General features: G+C 43.0%; 1 protein-coding gene across 2 annotated transcripts; it reads right to left on the bottom strand.

The window, feature by feature from the left end:
- Positions 1–2,531: 2,531 nt before the first annotated feature.
- On the bottom strand, positions 2,532–20,877 carry pax3a (paired box 3a). Of its 2 annotated transcripts, none has more exons than XM_006786550.3 (9): positions 20,497–20,877; positions 19,718–19,953; positions 19,147–19,276; positions 18,760–18,903; positions 9,826–10,025; positions 9,102–9,267; positions 8,749–8,969; positions 4,661–4,921; positions 2,532–3,644 (listed from the first exon to the last, which is right to left on the bottom strand). In XM_006786550.3, the coding sequence occupies exons 1-9, from the start codon at positions 20,579–20,581 to the stop codon at positions 3,627–3,629; spliced, it is 1,461 nt and encodes a 486-aa protein (XP_006786613.1). In that variant the 5' UTR covers positions 20,582–20,877; the 3' UTR covers positions 2,532–3,626. The 2 variants fall into 2 exon arrangements, with proteins under 2 accessions (XP_006786613.1, XP_006786612.1); XM_006786549.3 differs by having other exon boundaries at positions 8,749–8,972.
- Between the last annotated feature and the right edge of the window lie 49 nt (positions 20,878–20,926).

A 20,926-nucleotide genomic window follows, 5' to 3' on the forward strand; every position in this document is an offset into this window, starting at 1 on the left:
ATGTAATGGCAAAGGAATGTCGCTCGGTCCTGGATATTCCACGGAGCTTTGGGTCTAATTAGAACCAATTTGAGAATTGGATGTCATTTCATCTTTTTCAAAAACACTGTCTTTTCACAAGCATATGGCTACTGTTGAACTTGTTTGTCTAAAAACATAGAATATACAGTTATATATAGTTTTAAATAACGCTTATCTGTTTGCTCTCACAGGATTCAAAGTTTTTGTTGTGTTTTTATTTGACAAAGTAAAAATAATGCAGTAAAAAGTTCAAGCGGAATTTACAGATAATTAAATGGCTGGTTAACACACACACTTTTATCACACATACGCACTCACTGAGTCTCTGCCCTCCACCACCCTCAGTCTGCTGCGAATCCCAGGTTCCCTGTGGTGTACCCATGTTGAAGGCCCTGCTGTTAGTGATCCTGATTGGGCCTCACAGGAGGAGATTCCGGCCTGCCATTGACCCACACTTCTCTATGTTTCCACCCATCTCTCAGATCATCAGAGGCAGCCGTCTCCTCCTGCCTGTCGAACAGCCTGCTTGCATAAGGCTCCTGATTGTCAGATGGAAGGGGGGGAATGAATCTACTACAGGTTTTTCAAAATCACTAGCAGGTCTTGCCTGAGTAGTCTGCCCTGACGTTTTTCTGGCTTGGTGACTGTCAAAACATCCCCCCCATATGCATTCATACCCCTCCTTCTCCTTCTCCTTCTCCTTAGAAAGCCCGTGGCTCACAGGCTGTTCTCCTCTTCAAAGTAAAACTTCTCTGCCATGTGGTCTGCGTTGAATGCCTGTGTTGACGGCTGCCCGGTTTTTATGAACTCCTCATAGGGATCCTTTTTTTCTTCGTCGCTGTCTATGAAGCATTTAAAAAGTGTCATGGCGAGGAAAGAGTAGAAGAACATTACAAACAGGATATAGAAGTGAGCGTTGTCATAGGTCTCTCTAGAACTGGAGGTGGAGACGGTGGTAGCTGGACCGATGTTGGAGAGAGAGCTCACTGTGGTGTTGGAAACGGTCCCACTGAACTGGCGCTCGCTGATGTTTGTCCCAGTGTCATCGAGAATCTGCTTGCATCTGCTTAAAAGAGAAAGCAGGAGGGTCCGGTTCATGGTCTTCATTTTCAAATCAGCAGCAGGAAAGAGGCTCAGCAAGAATCACAATAAAGCAAAAGACACAGGGAGGAAAGAGAACTAAAGGGGATAGTGAATGGCAAGTGTTAGAGGCAGTCACTCGCCGCTTTAGGAAAGGCATGCCGTGAGCCTCCCACCCACTCTTGTGGAGACCTGATAAGGTAGTGTTTCAGATATTAAGAAGCCCACTTCTTTCCTTTTGCAGCCATAACGTGCACAACTGTACTCTTATTTTTTTTAATGATTTCTGTGAAGATGTCATTTTGACCAGAAATTCATCAGAGTCCTTATAAGAATCCCCCCCCTTATTTTTTTTTCAGAAATAACCTCCTTTTCTTTTCTCTTTTTGTAGCTCATCCTCTTTGTACTCTTTCCTTCTCTTTCAATTTGGGGGTTGGATGCTGCGGAGACACTTGGATTGTTGTCAGCTCCGGTCAAGTAGTCTACTCATTTCAAAGAGTGTTGGGGTCAGAGGTTAAGTTGTCTCCAGTGTGTTGCAGCTTGACTGACACTGAGCTCCAAAGCAAACCCTTTGGCTTTTTCACTGGCTGTGTCTTACAAGTTGAACACTTGCACACGCAAAAAAAAAGTTTGGAGAGAGCAAAGAAAACAGTGAAATTAAATCTTTCCTTGATCTTATCACGTTCGACACAAATACTCAGCACAAACAAATTTAAACACATCTCAAGACACAAAGTACTGAAAACACATTAAAGCACTAAACAAACGTCCATGTTTTTCATTGATGCTCGTGTTCTCATTTTAGACATGTACCGTGAATGACGTGGACAGCTGCACAGCTGAGCTCAGGGAAACAAAAAAGGCAGGTAAAGTTGTAGCCTTTTAAAGAATGTACCAACTGGCTTGTTTTGGGGTGTGTGTGTGTGTGTGTGTGTGTGTGTGTGTTTGTTTCTGTTTAGTGGTGATAGCCAAAAGTCTTCCAAACCATCTATAGCCATGTGACGGACTAATGCCCCACTCTGTGCTTTTATAATTTACTGCAGCTCTGCTTTAGTCATTAAAGGGTGTGAAGGAGTGTTTATGAAAGGAGATATATTTAGGATTTAGTGATCCAGAAATGCACCCCACCTTTAAAAAGCAGGTAGGAAACAGCAAAGAAGGAAACTATGAAACACTATGAAAGAACTTTTAGTCCCTCCAAGGTGCTTTACGCCATCAGATTCTTTTTAACCTTCTTCTTACCATCTTTTGAGGTCCCCCTCCCCAAATTTATTCTCTGTAAAGGTAGTAAAATTCTGGGGGCTGATTTATTCATATATTATTCTGTTGTAGATAGGTGCAGATAAACAGTTTATCCATGCCTATGTTTTTAAATGCATTCCACAAATTACACAATTCAGTGTTACAACTGTCCACTTTTATGCGTTTATTATAAATAGTAAATAGTGCTATATTTTACACAAAATGTTTTTACCAACAAAACAGTTTTACGCCATTGTAAATGAAGAGTGTAAAAAGAGAAAAAAACATAACAAATGAGCATTATGTAAGACTTACTGAAGCACTTACATGTGCTTGTACAGGCGGACGTACAGAAAAGACACATGAAGACTAAATAAATAGGAAGTGGAAGTAATATTTGCAAGTTCCTTATAAAAAGAAAAACTAATTAAACACATGCAAAAGCAAAAATTAACTGTCAAACTGAATAATGTATTCACTGGCAGAGAATTTTTTTTTCTTTTTTTTTGGCTTAATGACATCACAACTATATTTTCTATCATTCATCGCTTGATGACTTCCCCTGATTGCTCAGTGCATACAACCCAAAATGAATGACATTACAAAGACAGAGTGTGTTTTTGAGGTTATAACTGGGGAACATTTGATGCACGTTCATTTACATTACATGAGGTATGACTGTATTGCACTTTCTTTGGGTTGCAGCGGATTCACAATGACTCCACGTGGCTTCAGTTCATGTGTTCTTGCTGGTTTTCCCGGTGTAGTCACACGTTGATCGCCAAAGAGTTACTTAATTTACAGTTAATATCATTTTCCATAACACGGTTTTGATGAAGACATTCTTAGAAGAGCAGAAGTTCTTATGAAGTCTACCTTAGCTTGCATCTCTGCTACATGTTTAAAAAATAAAAATACTAAAAGGTCTTGAGTGGAATTACTTCCCATATCCCCGCCCTCCTACTTTTCCTCTTGAAGCATGGTGAATGATCAGCGCTTGGTTCTTGGAGCATGACATGACACACAAGCAAAGCAAGTGTCGGGTAACAAGAGCGACCGCGCCTTTAGTTCTGATTATTCCAGACAACTACCTTCATCTGCGTCACTTCACCTTCATCTCAGAACGTTCACTTCTTGCCAAAGGAGAATGTCTGAATCGCTTTAGCCCCCACACTATGTCTTGCTGTCCTGGGGAAGTTGTCAGAGGCAGCGGCTGGTGGTGTTTTCAGGGACAAATGTCAGCGAGGCCTGGCAAACCTCTTCTTCACGCCACCTTGGGAGCTTCAAATAATAAAAGGCACCTAAGGGGAACATAAAAAGTTTATTTTTCTTTGTTTATTTTATTTTATTTACTTACAACAGAAAATCTCATGGAGGTTTAAGTGTGAAATGGGCAGTTAAATGTGAGATGTGATGTTGGTAGGGAGGGATGGTGAGAGCAGGTGAGAAAGAAATCTGGGACCCTTTGGTAAACTTCGGAATGATAAGCTTCGAGAAAGCTCTGAGAATAAGTCTGGACATAGTTTGTACTTGGTGAGGTTGGTTATACTGCCCCGAGACAGAGCCTTAGCCTGGATCTCTGGCACTGCTTCACTGATCAATAACAACTCTAAATCTGACCTCCAGTGGGACACATGGTTCTAATCCGGACCTGCCAAGGGCCATAATCACCCCCTGTTAAAAAGCCTCTTACCCTGCTTTTATGCAGATACACGTACACGCCTGCGCACACATAGACACACATCCATTTGCCCCCCCTCCCAGCTACATATGAGTCCCTCCCAGGACTGACTAAATTAATGACATCAAGATGTTGCCACTGATGGGCCAGTCAACATTTTGGTAGTGTACTTCAGATCAGCCCTAACAGCAGACCGCACACTCCCCTCTGGCCTGTCAAACGCACTTCGAGACACGAGTCCTTTCATTTTGGCGGCGATCTTTGTTACACGGGGGTCATTACATGGCTAGGTGAGCTAGACTGAGGATTTGATGGGCAAGCTCATCATATGCAGGGGTCACGAAAGGACAGTGAGTGAAAACGTGTGTGCTGGGATAAGCTTCGGGCCACGTGGATAGCCCGATGATGGTAATGTAAACTGAGGTAACCGCGCTGCAAGCATTCCCTAAAGTTTAATGTAATTTCAGCGCAGTGCTGGGCGATTTGAGAAGCTCACTCATCAGAAGGGTCTGCGCAATTAAAGCAGAGGTTATGGTTTAGGCCTTTAAACAAACCTAAATCAGGTTGGAAGTCGGTATGAATTAGTGTTTTTGTTACAATATTATAACAAAATTTAAAAAAAAAATTACATTGTACCTTGCTCTGACTGTACTGTCCATACTGGTAGGAAGGGTGGTGGTCCACATAGGCTGAGGAGGAGTAGGAGGGCGGGCAGTAAGACTGAGTGCTAGGCAGGGCGGGCATGCTGGTCAGGCCTGGTAGAGCCTCCAGGCGCTGGGAACCATGACAGCTAGCAGCCATACCACCATTGGGCTCCAGGCTCCCAGTCAATGGGGAAAGGGCAAAGTCACTCTGGGACTGATGTGGTACTCCACCTGGATTCAATAGGCCCATCACCTGAAGGCAGACAGAGGAAGACTTGATTGTTTAGAACAGGAACTGGATTTAATTGAAGAGATTTTCTACTTACACCGTGACCTTCAAAATAAAATATATTGCAAAGTAAATTTTGAAAAATCCCAAGGCAGTATCATACACTCATTTTATCCACTCCACACAGGTGGGCTGAAGTGTAAGCGCTCCTTCTCTCCCCCCCGTTCACTGTCATAAATACATTATTACTAGCTTCCGTCACACATATGGTTCTCTTTATTCGGAATAGGAAGCTAACAGTGGCCAAAGCTTTAGCCCACTAGTGGAATCTGCTATAGTTCTTATGTCGTATTTGCAGAAGCAGGTTAATAAAAATATTGCAGTATTTTTCTCTCATTGTTTACAGTAGCGAACTCGTAGCATTTCCTCGAAATTAAACCAAAAAAAAAAGTACGTGTCTAAATTTGCTCAGTGTTGATTTTAAAAACAAAAATGCTGAGAACGTGATGTTTATTTTTGCTTAAATTCTGCCTAAAAAAAAAAAGCAAATTTCACTTTCACGCTTTCACTTTCCCTTAATCATCTCACTTTCTCTTGAGACAAAAACCACAGTGTCCTTGTGAGGGCGAAGAGGTCAAAGGTTAGGTGGGATTGAGGGGCGGGGTGTGTTTGCATATGTGTCTGAGCGCTACATCTCCTACAAGCGTGCAGCAGTAGGTGTTTGCGTGCGCACGTGTATGTGTATTAGCAGTTTTTTGCTCCGATGTCAGGGATGTAGGGGTATCAATGATCCATCGGGAACAGCTGCACAAAGGTTTGCGTGAGAGGCAAAGTGAAGTCATTAAAATGTCTAAAAATGGACAAAAAGGGAGAACAAGAATTACAGTCCGTGTAGGAGGACGCAGAGCCGAAGCCAAAAGCAAAACGAGAAACTGTCTAACTGAAAAGAAAAAGATAAAGAATGAGTAGTGCCAAGTGGTTTAAAAGACAAAGGCTTTCACAGTGGACAGTCAGTTGGTGCACACACGTACATGTACGCTACAGAGACAGCTTCGAGGGTGGCCGTGGCTCAGGTGATAAAAAGTGCAGTCTTCTAGTGGCATGGTTGCCAGTTTGATCCCCAGCTTATCAACATACTGGACAAGACACTGAACTCCATTTAATTCAAATGGCAGGCCAGCACCTTGTTTTCCACCCTTGCTGTATGAGTCCTTTGTCAATCAGAAATGCACTGCGATGCATTTAATTGAACTTAGTTAAGATTAAGCTGCTATATTAGTTCAAACTATTTAATTTCCTCAGTTATTTTTACATATTTTTTCTTTTTTCCCCTTTAGTATTTAGTTTCCAGTTGTGCAGTCTAAATATTTTTGAACACTCAAGGCTGATATCTCAACTTCTGTTTACGTAGATTTCAAACAATACAATTCAGTCACGTATTAGTAATTAAGAAGTTTTATTTTTTAGTTAATATCTGATTAATAATGAATGAAACTAGGGCTTGCATGTCGCAGTACCTTCAGCCTTAAAGCTATTATGTCTTTGGCCATGTCAGATCATTTGTATTGTAATGTAGCCCAGAAAAAAGAAAAAAAAAAATAGATGACAAATTTCACACCCATCGTTCTTCGCTGTATGAAAAGTTTGGATGGATTTCTCACTGTTGGTATTCATTTACACTCTCACATCCCTCTCCCCCGTTCCTACCAAATTGCAGCTTAATATCCAATGAATACTTAATCTTAGATATTCCCCATGCATGTTTTTGCTATGAATCTATGAATTGTATTTAAGGATTCCTTGATTGTGTCTTCATCCAGTTTTGTTCTTGTGAGTCTTTCATGTTCTCTGGTCTGTTATTGTAAAAGAGATTTTGTTCTCAGACTGCCTGATTAAATTAAAAAAATTTTTTTTATTTTTTTTTTAAGATTTTTCCCCACGTGGTGTTTCTTTACAAAATAAAACATATAGTACACATGATTGTGTTGAAATGCATGCACCATGTGTGTGCAAAGGTTAGTTTGCGTTGTGTTTGCATGGCTCTCTGTCTGATCTAGGTGCTCATGCCCTCTCTGTCTGCAACTGAAACAGCATCAGGTCCTGGTAGTATGTGTCTGTTTTGAGGTTGTTCCGGAGATTAGGACTCGGGGGGGTGCAAATCCTGGCCGCTTGCTTCCTTGGTGAGAAAGGATTGCTTTGGTATGCACCAGATCATCAGCGAGACACAGGAGAAAGGGAAACCATTGGCGTGAACACTACTCCCAAAGCAGAGCTAACTGTTCAGACAAGAATATCACCTATCTAAAGTAAACCTTATCCATATCAAAACTCCACGGTCCTCTCAGGTGGCCATATCTGGAGTTGAATGAAACCCCGAAACTTCTGAAGAATCCAGTAGAGTAGATCAGATATTATAGACAAATTTGGAGGTCAGATAAACGGATAAATCCAGCAAGGATTTGATACAAATTTGACCAAGCTACGTAGCTATATGACGAAACTGAAGAAGTAAAGTTTTCTGAGTGCAGAGAGGTCTTGAGGTATTAACTATCAATGTCATAGAATTTAATAAATTCTCATTTTCTCTGCCTTATTAAGTTAAAATCGGGAAATTAATTCTATCCTCATCTGAAATCGAGAAAAACGCATTGTAATGTACATTCAAACAGCTGCAATGGATACATAAATTAAAACAAATTAGCCAACAAAGTGAGTCATTTACATAAATTACACACCTTGTTACGAAGGGCTAGATTACTTCATTCCAATCAATTAAGACACTGGAACATTCAGTGATTGCAATTCCAGACTGAGAAAACATTCGAGGCATGCCGTCCGATTTGCAAGATGAGATGTCCGTTTAAATGCAGAGCGGCCCACTAAGGTTAATGTTGAAACCATCCATGAGGCCACAGCACCTTTGGCCTCTTTATTGGAGTTAAAGTCCATTGGTGACCCTGTGGGTGCAGGAAACTCAGCCCACAAGCATGAGCTCAGTTACAGGAAGGCTGCTACCAGCAAGCTTGCGTACCATTTACAAATTATGAGTTAGCAGACATGGCCAACTTTGAATGCATTTAAAACCAGATGTTTCAGATGTTTGCCAAAGTGGTCAGTTATAGCTTCAGCCACAATGGTGCCACCTACTGCTTTCTAACTGCACCTCAGTGGCCACAACAAAGCTCTTCTTCTTTTTTCTCGGTATATACATCCTCAGGCATTCACAAAGTAAGAAACCTGCCCGGAGCTGTTTTTTTATCTGAGCCTGACAGGAGTCTGAGATTCTCTCTCATGGGAATTAAGACTCAGCATGCATTGCATGTGAGCCCGCCACCCTTTGTGGCGGTTAAAAGCTCGTTTTACGCCTGTTAGTCTATCTTCTGAGCTGGTAGGGAGCCACTGATGGACACTGATGACTGTGTAATCGACCATAATTGTCTTTTCAGTTTTGATTTGTGTCATCATTCGACATCCGTACATCCTTCCTCACGTCTGGTCCTTTCTGCCCCTCCAAAGACTGACGTTTGCCACATTTTAAATTCATCAAGCTACCCGTCGGAATAAACAAAAATGAAAAGCTACCGAGTTCTTTAGCCTAACAAGGTGTCATCTGTGTCGCTGCAAAGCCGTCTACGAGGCCACACACAGAAGTGTGAGTGCGAGTGTGTCATTATTCCAACATATGGTGGACTTCTCGAACCGCAGCGAAGGACTGCTTCTTTTTTTTTTTGTTATGTGTGGATAGGTGTGTGCTTGTATTTCAGTCTAATTAATGTTTGTTTATGCAGAAGTACAATAACTTGGCAATAAATGTATTGCTGTGTATTTTAACAACAGATTGGCAGACTTACCTGCGGTGAGAGGCTGTTGCTGATGGTTGGGTTGACGGCGTTGGTGTGTCCTGCTGGGGCCACAAAGTTTTCTGAATATCCTGAGAAGCCGTGTCGACCAGAAGACAGGCAGTACGCAGAGCTCCCATCCTGGGAACTGGCTGAGGAGCTGAGCCCACTCTGGTGCACAGAGGTGGGTGGTAGAGGCTGTGGTCGGTGGACTGTGCTGGGCTGCTCAGAAGCTGCTGGATAAAATTAGATGAAACATTTTATTTAAAATCCCATGATTCTTATAAAAACACAAACATGTGCGATAAGAAGAAATCTGCAAAATCATTACTCAGGTATGCTCAGATTTGTTCAGCTATGCTCACCTTGAGCTATAGACGTCTGAGGGTAGGGGCTGTCTGACAGTTGATAGGGTTGCAAACCTGGCATAGCTGATGGGGGGAAACCACCAGGGATGAGGTGGTTAAACGCCATCAGTTGATTAGCCCCTGCTTGCTTCCTCCACCGGGCTCTTCGGTTACTGAACCACACCTGAGAGAGTAACATAGGCAAGTGTTTATTTTTCTCCTAACCCAATAGGGTTTGCCATCAGGCCAGTGAAGGTATATGTGCACATGCGAGGCCAGTCGGTGTGATTACAGGGAGCTGAACTGACAGAGATCTTAACATTTGTAAAGTGAAGTGAAATGACACACATTACTGCTTTGTGTGCCATGGCTGGTCGCTGGGTTCAGATAAGGCTGGAGGGTTGTTACGGTTGTTAAACCCTATATTAGGAAACCGTCTTAAACAAGCGTCTATTTTGTGATATTTGATGATCTTAACATAGCCCTTTTTGAGGAGTTTGCCAAAAATAGGACACTGTTTTCACACACGGTGGCTGTAGTGAATCTGCATTTTGTCTGTCTGCATGTGCAGGGGCAAAGGGTCAAGGGGTTTTAGAGGAACACATGTCTAATAGCTGTGAGGAATGCGTGGCAACATCTCAAGGCTATTTAATGCCCATGTGACACACGGTCATGACGGACTGACACAGTGCTATACTGTCAAGATTCAGGTCTCCAAAACGTTTGTGTGCGTGGGTCTAACCTGAACTCGAGCCTCGGTGAGTTTGGCCCGCTGAGCCAGCTCCTCTCGCGTATAGATGTCAGGGTAGTGCGTGCGTTCGAAAGCCCTCTCCAGCTCCTCCAGCTGTTCTGCCGTGAAGGTAGTCCGACTCCGACGCTGCTTCCTCTTCAAAGGCAGACCCGGCTCGGAGTCCACATCGGAGCCCTCGTCTGAGTGACTGGCTGGGATCAGGAAACAAACTCTGTGTTAATTCGATATTCAGAGGAGTCAGGCTGACACAGAATGAAACACTGTAGTAAATACTAAGCTGGGGTACAATAGCAGGATCTGATACAATAGATTGTGCTGAGTGCAACACATGGTGCAGAGCCACTTTAGATTGTATCCTCCTGCTCCCTTAAACTCCTCAGTGGTTCCTGAGGGGATCAAAAGCCAGAGGCTGCTTGAACATGGATTAAAGAGGACTACATCTCTCTGGGGTATCCATTCCCTGGGACACTGTGTCTCTTCCAGTCTTAGCCATGCTGTGTCCTATGCCGATAGGGTCCCATAGTGAAAGGCAGTCAGCCTTTTGCAGGTGCTTCTTAATCTGTTTGTTCAGTTGAGGGCAGGAGAGAGCAACTGGGTAACTGGGAGACAGCCATTGGGACCTAATTCAGCAGAAGAAGGGAATCATTGAATGCTTGAGACCATAGACAACCATTTCTGAATTTTGAGGGGGAGGTTGCCCATCTATTAAATAATGATTAAGCTCCATAAACTAGCGTGACAGTCTTCCATTGTCCACCATTACGTGTGTGTAATCCCCCCCATCATTCTCACTCATATGCACACTCACAAACATGCATCTGCTGCGTCTAAGCTACGGGTTTTCACTTGGTGAATGTAGACTGTGACAATGTGTCAAAAACAGATGGAAATAAGACAGAGTTGGAATCCACTTCCAAATCCACCCCAGAGGGACCCCTTAAGGCTCATGAGGAGGGTTCACTGCACCTTTTCGACACTCAAACTATGCAGCAAACACCTCTACGCCGAGGGAGACGAAATAAGTGGCTCAAAACCAGACGGACAGGTGTAAGCAGCAGAAAGGCTTCAGCAGAAGACCGAAGCTTGGCTATTTCCCCCCAGACAGACAGACATTCTCCCTCTGCCCTTCAGATTTAAAGCTTTAATTAAAAAGTGCCAAGTCAGACAACAAGGAGGGGGTGGGGGCTAGAGGCAGAGATCTCCCCTCGCCTCTGGAGTCTCTGGAGCCAAGCAGGAAATGTTTGTGCTGGTTGCCAGTGTGTGTCTGACCAGGCATTACACACGGATTTGGCCTGAGGGAATGCTGCTGTGATAAGGACCGCCAGCACACAAGATTCTGATGCTGAGAAGAGCTCTTTATTACATTTGGACTGAGGGTGCCACGTAGGTGTATAGGCTCATCAGCGATTGGTTGGATGCTTCAATAGGTTTGGAAAGTGCAACTCTGAGCATGGGCTGTTTTTTGTGTTGTTTTTTTCCAGGTAAAAGTTTGGCCTGAGACGCACTGAAGCACATTTTATATGTAAAATACATGTCCGACACAAAGAGAGACTTCGGATTGAAGTAAAACTTTGCTTATAAAAGCAAACTTATTTTGTATTTCTCTGTGCATTTTTTATAAATCAGCAACTTGAGAAGAGTACATCTCAAGATGAGAAAGCGAGCACAGCTATATCCAGTGCCATTACCATTTTAATAATGGGCGAACAGAGAAGGAAAGAAAAAAAAAGACAATGAATGACGGCAAAGAAACGCAAAAAATTCTTGAGGGAGGGAAGGCGAACTCATAAAACTCCTCAGAGGAGAAAGCTCCCCATTGGCATTGTATATCATGTTAACTACAAGACTGGGGGTGGATCTCCTCGCCTGCACCCTTTTACCTTTTATTTCTGTCTTTCCTTCTCCTTTCCCTCCCTGTTTTTATTATTAGTAACTACTAAGAAAACAGTCCGTCACAGAGTGTCCTTAATGGTAAATGACAGTGTTGCTTTTGTCATCCTCTAGCGTGCTCTCTCTCTTTTTCTCTCTTCCTCTCTCACTGTCTTTCTTTTTTTTTTTTGTGGGGATGGGGGGTGTTATGTGGCCAGGCCTTTGTATCTTTGCAGGGAAAAGCCTGTGGCAGGGCTCTATTGGACCGATTACCACGCTCCATCTGTAGGAGCCATCAGGGACGCCCGGGCCCGCATTCAGGGGCCTGTCACCTGCCCAGCAGGGGAGTGGAGGGGGGCTGAAGGGTGAGATGGGGGCTGTAGAGCCAGGGGCTGAGTGGGGGAATGAAGAGTGGGAGGGAGAAAGGGGGGGGGGGGGGGGGCACAAAGGAGTCTGGAGAAGGGCTACTGAGGGCTGTGGAGGGGCACAGCAGGGGAGCACCCCTTCATCCCCTCCCTCCATGGCCTGAGGGGCACAAAGTTGGGGGATGGGGAGTTGAAGGGTTGACATGGTGAGGAGATGGGAGGCTGAAGGCACCTGAAGAAGATGATGGGGAAGGCGTGCTGGGTGCCAAGCTAAGGCAAATTGGGGTGCTGGTTATTCTTTAGGACCTGTCCCTTAAATCTCATCAATTTACTTCACTGCTCTTGTCTTCTGCTCTCCCATCATTGCATCTGCATCTTTGACTTTTTTTTAAAACACTTTCCTGCACTGACATCAGTTTTTAAGGCATGCTGATGGAGAAGCAGGCTCGTTCCCACACATTCCCTGCAACAAAACGACAGAAGAGGATACTAACTGCACAAAGGAAGGCCTCGACCTCCTTACTTAAACACCCAAATCAAATTTTACGCTGGAGCTAAAGCACCGGGGAGCTGAAAATACTCCATCGCTCCTCACAGTTTGGCTCTGGCTCTGACGGGCGTCCTAACAGAAAGATAGATTATTATCCCACAAGCGGAAATTGAGGTTGCTGAAGAATAATCCACGAAACAGTTGTTTCAAAAGAGAGCAAGATGTAGTATAATAAACTAATAAGAAGCTAGTTCAGATAGCAGAACAGATATGACTGTGTTTATCGCGGTTTAGGGAGCTCAACAAGTGAATTCAACAGGTTCCTTTCGCTGATCAGAAATTCAAGACTGAAAATTAAAAAAAAAAAAAACAAGTGTATTCACAGATGAGCGTGCAGGCAGATAAAATGCAAAGGGCAAGGACAGTGCTGCAGACCCACCATGCAAGATAAACCCAACCACATATTGATCGAGAGAGGAGACTGACAGGCAGGGAAGATAAACTCCGGAGGGTCACAGATGTGAACTTGGGGAATGTCCAGTTCCATTAGCTTCACCTGCAGAAGGAGTGCCTCAAACAAGCCAAAAAAAACCAAGAGAGGGTTTCGACTGTTAGGAATAAAGGCTGCTCTTGTGTATTGCAGAAACTACCTCGGCCAGGGCTTGCCTTGCCAAGCATTCACCCCCCCTCCACTTACCCTTTCAAGAGATGTTAATATGAAGAGACACTGTGCTCATACGTGCATATAAATTTACACACATGCACTTTGAAACGAGAAACAAACCAAAGAGGTGGAGAGAGAAGTGTGAGAGAGACTCAAAGTACATACTGAAGGAAGGAATAAAGAAAGAAATCAAAAAAGACGAGAAAGTCTCAAATGAAGAGGGAAACGAGGGGATGAGGAAACAGAGGAAAGAGAAAGCGAAGCAGAGCATATGTGGCAGTTTATAGTCTCATCTTGATAGGGGCTGGCTTAGCCCTTCCTCCAGGGGCTGTTAATAGAGAAGGTAATTGAGCTGGTGACATGTGTTCGCAACACAAAACAAAGGGCAGAAGAGACAAATGAACTAGCTATTTGCCCAAGGAAGTAGATGTGGCCCTTTCAGGCCACAGAGCACAGTGCGAGTGGGCCACTGAATAAAATAGTGGCATGCCACATAGAGCCAGAGCGAGCAGATGCACTGAGGGAAAGAATGGTTAACTGACAGCTTATGGGCTCAGCTGGGGTTAACAGTTAAGGGGGAAATGGGAGTGAGTGGGCTGCTCACTTGACTTGCTAAAGAGCCCCCAGGAACCCGCAGCTGCCTGGGAAAAAAAAAAAGGGGGGGGGGGGAAAGTGAGAGATGATGATGTGATGGACATAGAAAAAAAATGGAGCGAATAAGCCGAGGAGGTTAGCACTTAACGGACAATGAAATAGCAGCAATATGAAGTTGAAAGATGTATCTCTGTCTAATATCGGTGAGGGTGACAAAAAAAGCACAAATGGCCCTGCGTGGCTATTATGTGTGCCCAGTGTGCGGTGGTTATTATTTAGTTCCACCGCAGTGCAGTTAGGTGACAGTTTCACGGTGGCATTTCCACCCTCGGGGCACGGACAAAGCAACTGCAAAGAACCCACGCAGGGCTGCAGCAACAGGCCAGTCTGCCGCACGTTCCAGTCACACAGAGACCAACCAGCAGAGCTCCCCATCAGCTCTGCCCTGTTAGGCAAAACAGACACCCGAACCAATTACCTGACGCAGGACAGCCAGAATATGGTTCTTGGATGCAGGAAAGATGTACGTGTTACAAAAAGAAGGTTATTTGTGCGTCATGGATCCTTCGGTGTAACATCCTGATACTGGTCTATCCGTTGACAGCTTTTCCCAAACATTATTATAACCTCCTTTCCTGGGGCCTGATAGTTTTAACAGTGAAGTGACCCCAGGTTAGCCCCTGACCTTTTCACACACACACACAGCACCGCAGCGGAGTCAGCCTCGCCACTGACCCTGCAACAAAACTGCACAGATACTCAGAGAGAGAAACCATCAGCACATTCCACACTTTAATTTTTCAAACCCTACAAATGTCTATGATTTATTTATTTATTTTGACTTAAATGGTAGGAAATAAGCTGGAAACTATAACACACATTTCTTTACTTAAAAAGAATTGTTGCCTTCCTTGTTCAGAGTGAGAAAAAGAAATAAATCAAAACAGCAGCAGAGTTGTGTTGGCACGTCCGTAATGTGCAATGTGCTGGATGAAACTGCTTCACAAAACCTGAGGCTAAACAAAGTTAAGTGATTGACAACGCTGTCTGGCTTTACTCAATTAACTATCCCATTGTGGCTCTTCTTTGGAGAGTCCCCTCGCTCCCGACCCTTTTCTCTCCTCGTTCCTTTATCCTCCCCATCACAGACTTTTGCTTGGCTAATACTTCCAAGAAAATAGAGGGCTCTTTTTCTACTGGGGCTCCTCTCCTTGACCTTCTATTGCTCATTGCTTCTTTTTCAGTAACTTCACAGTGTCTTTGGGGTTAGTGGGGAGAATGCAGAGAGTACATCAGCGCCGAGGGGCCGGCTCAGGGCAAGACCCCAGCCCATTACTTCAAAGTTGGCCCGCATTCATTAATTGTCCTTTGAATTAATATTGGAGGATCACAATGTGGGTGCCAACAGAGAAAGAGGCTTTAATGAAGCATAGAGTCTGCATTCAGTTGCAGATCAGCCAGTGTGGATTTTTTCCATTCTTTTTTGGAGCAGGAGAGAGCGTTGAGAGTGGTGCCGACTAGCAAAATGTGAAAGTGCTGAGTATTTAAAGTAGAGTAGAAGGGCAAAGAAGTATCTATCCACCCATCCATCTATGAATTTTGGGCCGTTTTCCCAGCAGTCTAACAGGATAAATAAGCATCATAAGCACTCTCAACACAGGAAAACACAGAGTGAGCCCCACATATAAATTTTTCCATTATCCAGCCCTGAGAGGAAAATGGAAATGTGGCTATAGCAGACATTCCTCTGGTTGCACTGAGGCCTTCTGTCTCCTGTCTCCTCCAAACCTCCAGTCGCATGTTCTACAAAATCTCTCTCTCTGTTTACAGTTAAGGGTTATTGCTATGTTGCCTGGATGCCTCTGCTCCCTGTGTGTGCCCGAAATGTTATCTGTTTATATACTTAGATGCCTCATGAGAGCCTAAGTTATGAAACTTGAAAATTGGATTAAAGAGCCTGTATGCAGCCGGCTACGTGCGGAAGTTTGTTATTGCAATAGCTACTCCTTTGTTGGCGGTTCAGACCAACCTATATTACATACACATTTCTGACCGCTATAAAAATACGGCACAGGCCCGAACGCAGTTGCAGACTTTCTGCTCTCCTCTCTCTCCAAATTTCCCCCTCATTCAAAAGCCATGCCAAAATCACAGGGAGCCAGTAACCCAGTTTATTTACACAAACAAAGTCCTACTCAGCTCCTTTGACAAAAGCAGCTAAATCTTTCATGTTTTGTCAGCACTTGATTCCTCCTGTCCCTCTGGCTATTTGCCTGCCTCTGGACAATAGAGGCAGGAGAATGGCAGCAGATTGTTGGAATGCACCTCAATGAAACCAATTATTACATGTTGACTGCGTTCACCATGGCAGATTTGAAAGAACTGAGCTCATTCATTTTGGCACCACGGGACTCCCTTTTTAAAGAAAAGTTATCCCTTTGACTGTTTGTATTTCTGAGCTTTCTTCCCCCCCCGCCTCCTCCTTCTTCTTCTTCTTTCTGCCTTTCACCCCACTGCCATAAATGGATCCTGCAAGACTTGCTGCTCTAGCTTCGATGACTTTGGTTACTTTAATTAATTGTATGACGCTAAAGGCTAAAGTGCTAAGAGTATGGAGGAAAGGATGCTATCAATTAACACATCCCAAGAACAAGAACAGCATTGCACAATTCAGTATTCCTGTAAATATCACACACCCAAGATACAATGAGTTGCTTGACTGCTTTATTAACAAATATATATACGTATATATAAATTGTAAACCAACTTGCTCAACCGTACGCGCTGTTTAAACTTTGACAAGTCTACTTTCACTTATGCAGCAAATGGAATTATCAAACCCTTTCCCACAATGTTCCAGCCACTCACCAATGCCATTGGCCTTCCCGATATACTTTAACCCACAAACCTTAGCAGTCCTTTTTTTCCCAGACAAATAAATCTAAATGAGTCAGCTTTGATCTTAGCACTTAAGGAAAGCCAACAATAGTGGTAGAAGAGAAAGGGGCAGAGAGCAACAGGCTTCTCTCTACCACAACAATAGCCTCTACAAACACCTACTTAATCAATATTTGGCCAGAAGACACTCTCTCAGTCCCCAAACCACCCTTTTCACATTCTAATGAAGTCTCATAAAAGAGGGGGGGAAAGAAGAAAAACTCAACTACTTCCACAAAGAGACAAGAATGAAATTGTACTTTTCTCAATAGAGAAATGTGCTTTAAAGATGATTGTGTGTAGGATGTCACCTATTTGGTGGAGAGAGAGAGAAAGGAGAAAGTTCTATTTATTTGTTTATTTCGTTCTGACAATTAAAACAATTCCTAAAAATCATTTAAATTACATTTTAAACATATTTGTCTCCCTATTACCTGTTACACGTTTTTCTGTGTCCTTTCTAACAGACTGCTCAAAGTTTAGTTTAACTAAACAACTATCTCTTCGGCTTGGGGCGATGAAGCAAATCAGGGTCAAGAAGAAATTATGCGTATGAAATCATAATTTGCTGGTGTATCCATCTACGATCAGAATCTAATCGGATATTTATTTTGTATCCCCCCCCCCCCCCCCCTTCCCTTACAAATGAGTTGAAGAAGTTTAACAAGCAAGCTGGCCTGATCAATACTGTGGATGTTCCTCGTCTGGTGGAGGGAAGTGCCCACAGTCACTCCATTAAATGTATGCGCCCTAGGCGGAAAGGAAAGGGGCGGACTTTTTCTGGGATGAAAGTGGAGAGAAATAAAAGGGTTCGGGTTTAATCTAGTGAAGAGTGAAGAGTTTCCCTGCGCTCGCTCGCTGAAGGCGTCATGCTCGCTGCGCAAAGACAAAAAGCGGCGATAAAAGCTCCGTGCGCAACAGTAACGGAACCGTTCGATTTGACTGGCGTGAATTTAACACATCTCCACATTTCACAAAACCGCGAGCCTTTTGTGAGCTGCGGAATGCGTTAACTCAATGTTAATTTTATTTTCCCCTCTTAGAAGAATTCCCGTCTGGTAAAATAGAACAAGAGTTCGCATTTCAACAGAAATATATTAGGAAAATCTGCATTATTTAGGCTAAAACAGCAGCACAATTGCTCTTCGTGTAGCAACTATAAATTCAATCACGTCTCCAATAGCAACAGTTTCATTTCAGTCCTCAACAGGTCGAAAATCAACAGGTGATTGTCTGATTCTGGTTTCTTCCCCTTTTTTCCCCTTTGATGTGATTTGTTCTGTAAACACTGACGAAATCCTCCAAACTGGCACTTTTTTGGAGGAGTCTATAAACCAGGTCGCACTGGGCCTGTTGGTGTCCCTGAATAATTCATCGCTCATTGCGGGTTCATAATGTCTTCTCCCGGCCTTTTGTCAGCGCAGCTTTTTTTTCTCCTCCTCCCTTTCTTTCCCTATTTTGAAAGAGCCTGGCATTTTATTGTACACCACTGAGCCGCTCACTGGAGTTTGGCTTTTTTGTGCGTCATACCGAGGTGTGACTCTAAATGGACTCGCGATGCTTTGTGCTCAGAAGTTCATTCGCAGTGTCCGATTAAGTGTTTAAAAAAAGAAAAAAATTCTCAGGCCTGGGAGTTACACAAATGTTTGATTTTGAAAAAACTATTTGTTTAACTCTCACAAGTGTAGGCGCATGCGTGAGCACCTGAGATTTTAAAAATTCAAACATTTCCACAAAGTAATATCGAAATTATTATTATTATTATTCATTTTCTTTCTGATACAAACAAACGGCAAAGCACAAGCGGATTTCACCAGCCTGAAAAGCCTTGCTCATAAGCTACAGACAACAAAACCGACCACACACAATTAAACATTTAAAAGCCATAAACAACCAGATCTTACTTTTCTACTCAAATTCGTTTCTAAATTTTTTTTCTTTTTCAACATTCTCCTGGACAGTAACATGAGCACACAGCGCATTGAAATCATAAATGAAGAACTTACATCGGTCTCCCAGAATGCCATCGATGCTGTGTTTCGTCCGTGGCTCGTTTTCCTCCATCGCCCTCTTCACGACTTCTTCATCCTCCTCCTCATCCTCACCAGCTCCACCGAATTTGGAGCGCATGACGCGGCTGATGGCGCTCACTGAGTCAGACGGAAAAGTTCGGATAAGTTACAGAAAGAAAGAAAAAAGTAAAATCATTCTTTAAAAAAATACTTCATTATCAAATAATTAACAAAAAATGTTCATAATCCCTTACACCAACAAATTTTGCGCTCGTTTTTGTTGATTAAAATGATCCCACCACTTTTAAGCGGGGAAGATGAAATTATTTTTCCACATCGTTCCTTCCGGTTATAGTTACAATATTTTATAATTGTCTGTACCTGAGGGGACGTTGTTTCTGTCGCAGATTCCATCTTTCAGTAGTTTGTCCCTAATTTCCCAGCTGAACATTCCCGGGTTTTCTCTCTTATACTCTTCGATTTTCTTGTCAACCTCTGGAGAAGCGGTTTGCTTCGGTGGGAAAATGGAGAAATCATATTTCAAATAAGGGGATATATATATATATATATATATATATATATATATATATATATATATATATATATATATATATATATAAGTTTAGTTTATATATATATCGAGTTTAATACTTGGGATGCAACACAACTTAAAATGCCTTTTACTTAAATACAGGAGATTTGTATTTTCATTTCTACATATTACTGAATGTCTGAATGTCTAAAAAAGAAATTTTAATATCAGCTGTTGAATTTTTTAATAACGATTGCAAATTTCCAGATTATTAAATCTGTGAGTTTAACAACAGTGAATATTTTTATTTTGACGGCAATGTGTTGTCTGAGCGTGTTCTGAAAAGCTTTGCTGAAATAACCTTTGGACACTGGCTCTTGAATAATAATCAGACACAACATCAGCCGTCCCGTCTCTCACCTTCGGCTTGCTGCCTCCGATGGCCCCCGGCCTGATAGAACCCGTCTCCTGGTACCGGCAGAGAATTTTGGAGACGCAGCCGTGGGACACCCGCAGCTGACGGGAGATGACGCAGGGCCGGATACCGTGATGGGCCATCTCCACTATTTTATGTCGAATGTGGTTGGGAAGAGGTCTGCCGTTTATGAAGACACCACCGAGCTGGTTGACCCGACCCTGTCCTAACGGAGTCGAGACTATAGACAACAAGGGGTTTAATTTGTGAAACACCTGAAAACTAGACAACTTGCCTCTTATCTTTTCAGCAAAACACTTTGGAAACTGTATATGTATAAAATAAATAAATAAATAAATAAACAACAACTCCTCACAACTCTCATGTGACAGGCTATGTTGGAATAAGAGCAGTGAAAAAGCATATATAAAATATATATTGGCCAGCTGGACAATTGTGTTATTAAACACGTCGCTTTTTAAAGGTTACATTTAGACACAACAACTGCACTTATGCTTAAATAGTAGTCATAAAATAGACATGAAATATTAAAAATTCAAAACCAATCACCATATAGCGCAGTCAGACTTTCTCTCCAGTAACAGACATTTAAAGTCAAGTTTTTGTTTTTTGTTTTGTTTATTTGTATGTTTTGGGTTTTTTTTTACAGTTTTAAATATTTTCCGCAGTCACGTTTTCCACCTTTGCTCAAGTTTTTTTTTTGCTTTAAGTTGAAGTTTAGTTTTAGATGTGCGAGCAGTAGCAGCTGGATGTGGTTTCTTACCTTCTAGAGAGTATCCTCCTCGCGGGTAGTTCTGATGGGGAGTCGGTCTCATCATCCTCGGTAAACCTCCTGCAAGTGCTGTCATGTTTCCTGACTTTCTGTCAGGTCGCTTCACACGTTTAACGTAGCTACCTTGGTAGATTTTAATCCAACAAGACGCTCCTTCTTTTGTTAGTTTAGACGCCCTCTTTGCAGTCGCCGGCCGTCTCCTATTCGTTGAGTAACAGGTTGCCTCGACCGCAGCGCACCGAATTCCTCATAAGAGTTACTGGTTGCTTTCCGGTGATCGATGTGGGCTGAGGGGTGAGTTTAAATCAAAGTGCTGGTTGCCCTGGCAGTCCTGCGGGGACTATGAAGATGCTGTGCGAGGATGGATTGAAGTCAAACATTTTATCTGTGCTCGCTGTCCCCTCTGACTCTACCGCGCGCA

This window comes from Neolamprologus brichardi, chromosome 18 (genome assembly GCF_056152115.1).
Source record: "Neolamprologus brichardi isolate AB-2024 chromosome 18, ASM5615211v1, whole genome shotgun sequence".
Classification (NCBI taxonomy): domain Eukaryota; kingdom Metazoa; phylum Chordata; class Actinopteri; order Cichliformes; family Cichlidae; genus Neolamprologus; species Neolamprologus brichardi.

Coding starts and splice junctions, on each gene's coding strand:
- pax3a (XM_006786549.3), bottom strand. CDS start 20,581: ATGACAGCACTTGCAGGAGGTTTACCGAGGATGATGAGACCGACTCCC. Junction 10,026..18,759: donor TGGCATTCTGGGAGACCGAT/GTAAGTTCTTCA, acceptor TCCTGATCCCAG/CCAGTCACTCAGACGAGGGC. Junction 4,922..8,748: donor GCAACAGCCTCTCACCGCAG/GTAAGTCTGCCA, acceptor GTCTGCCTTCAG/GTGATGGGCCTATTGAATCC.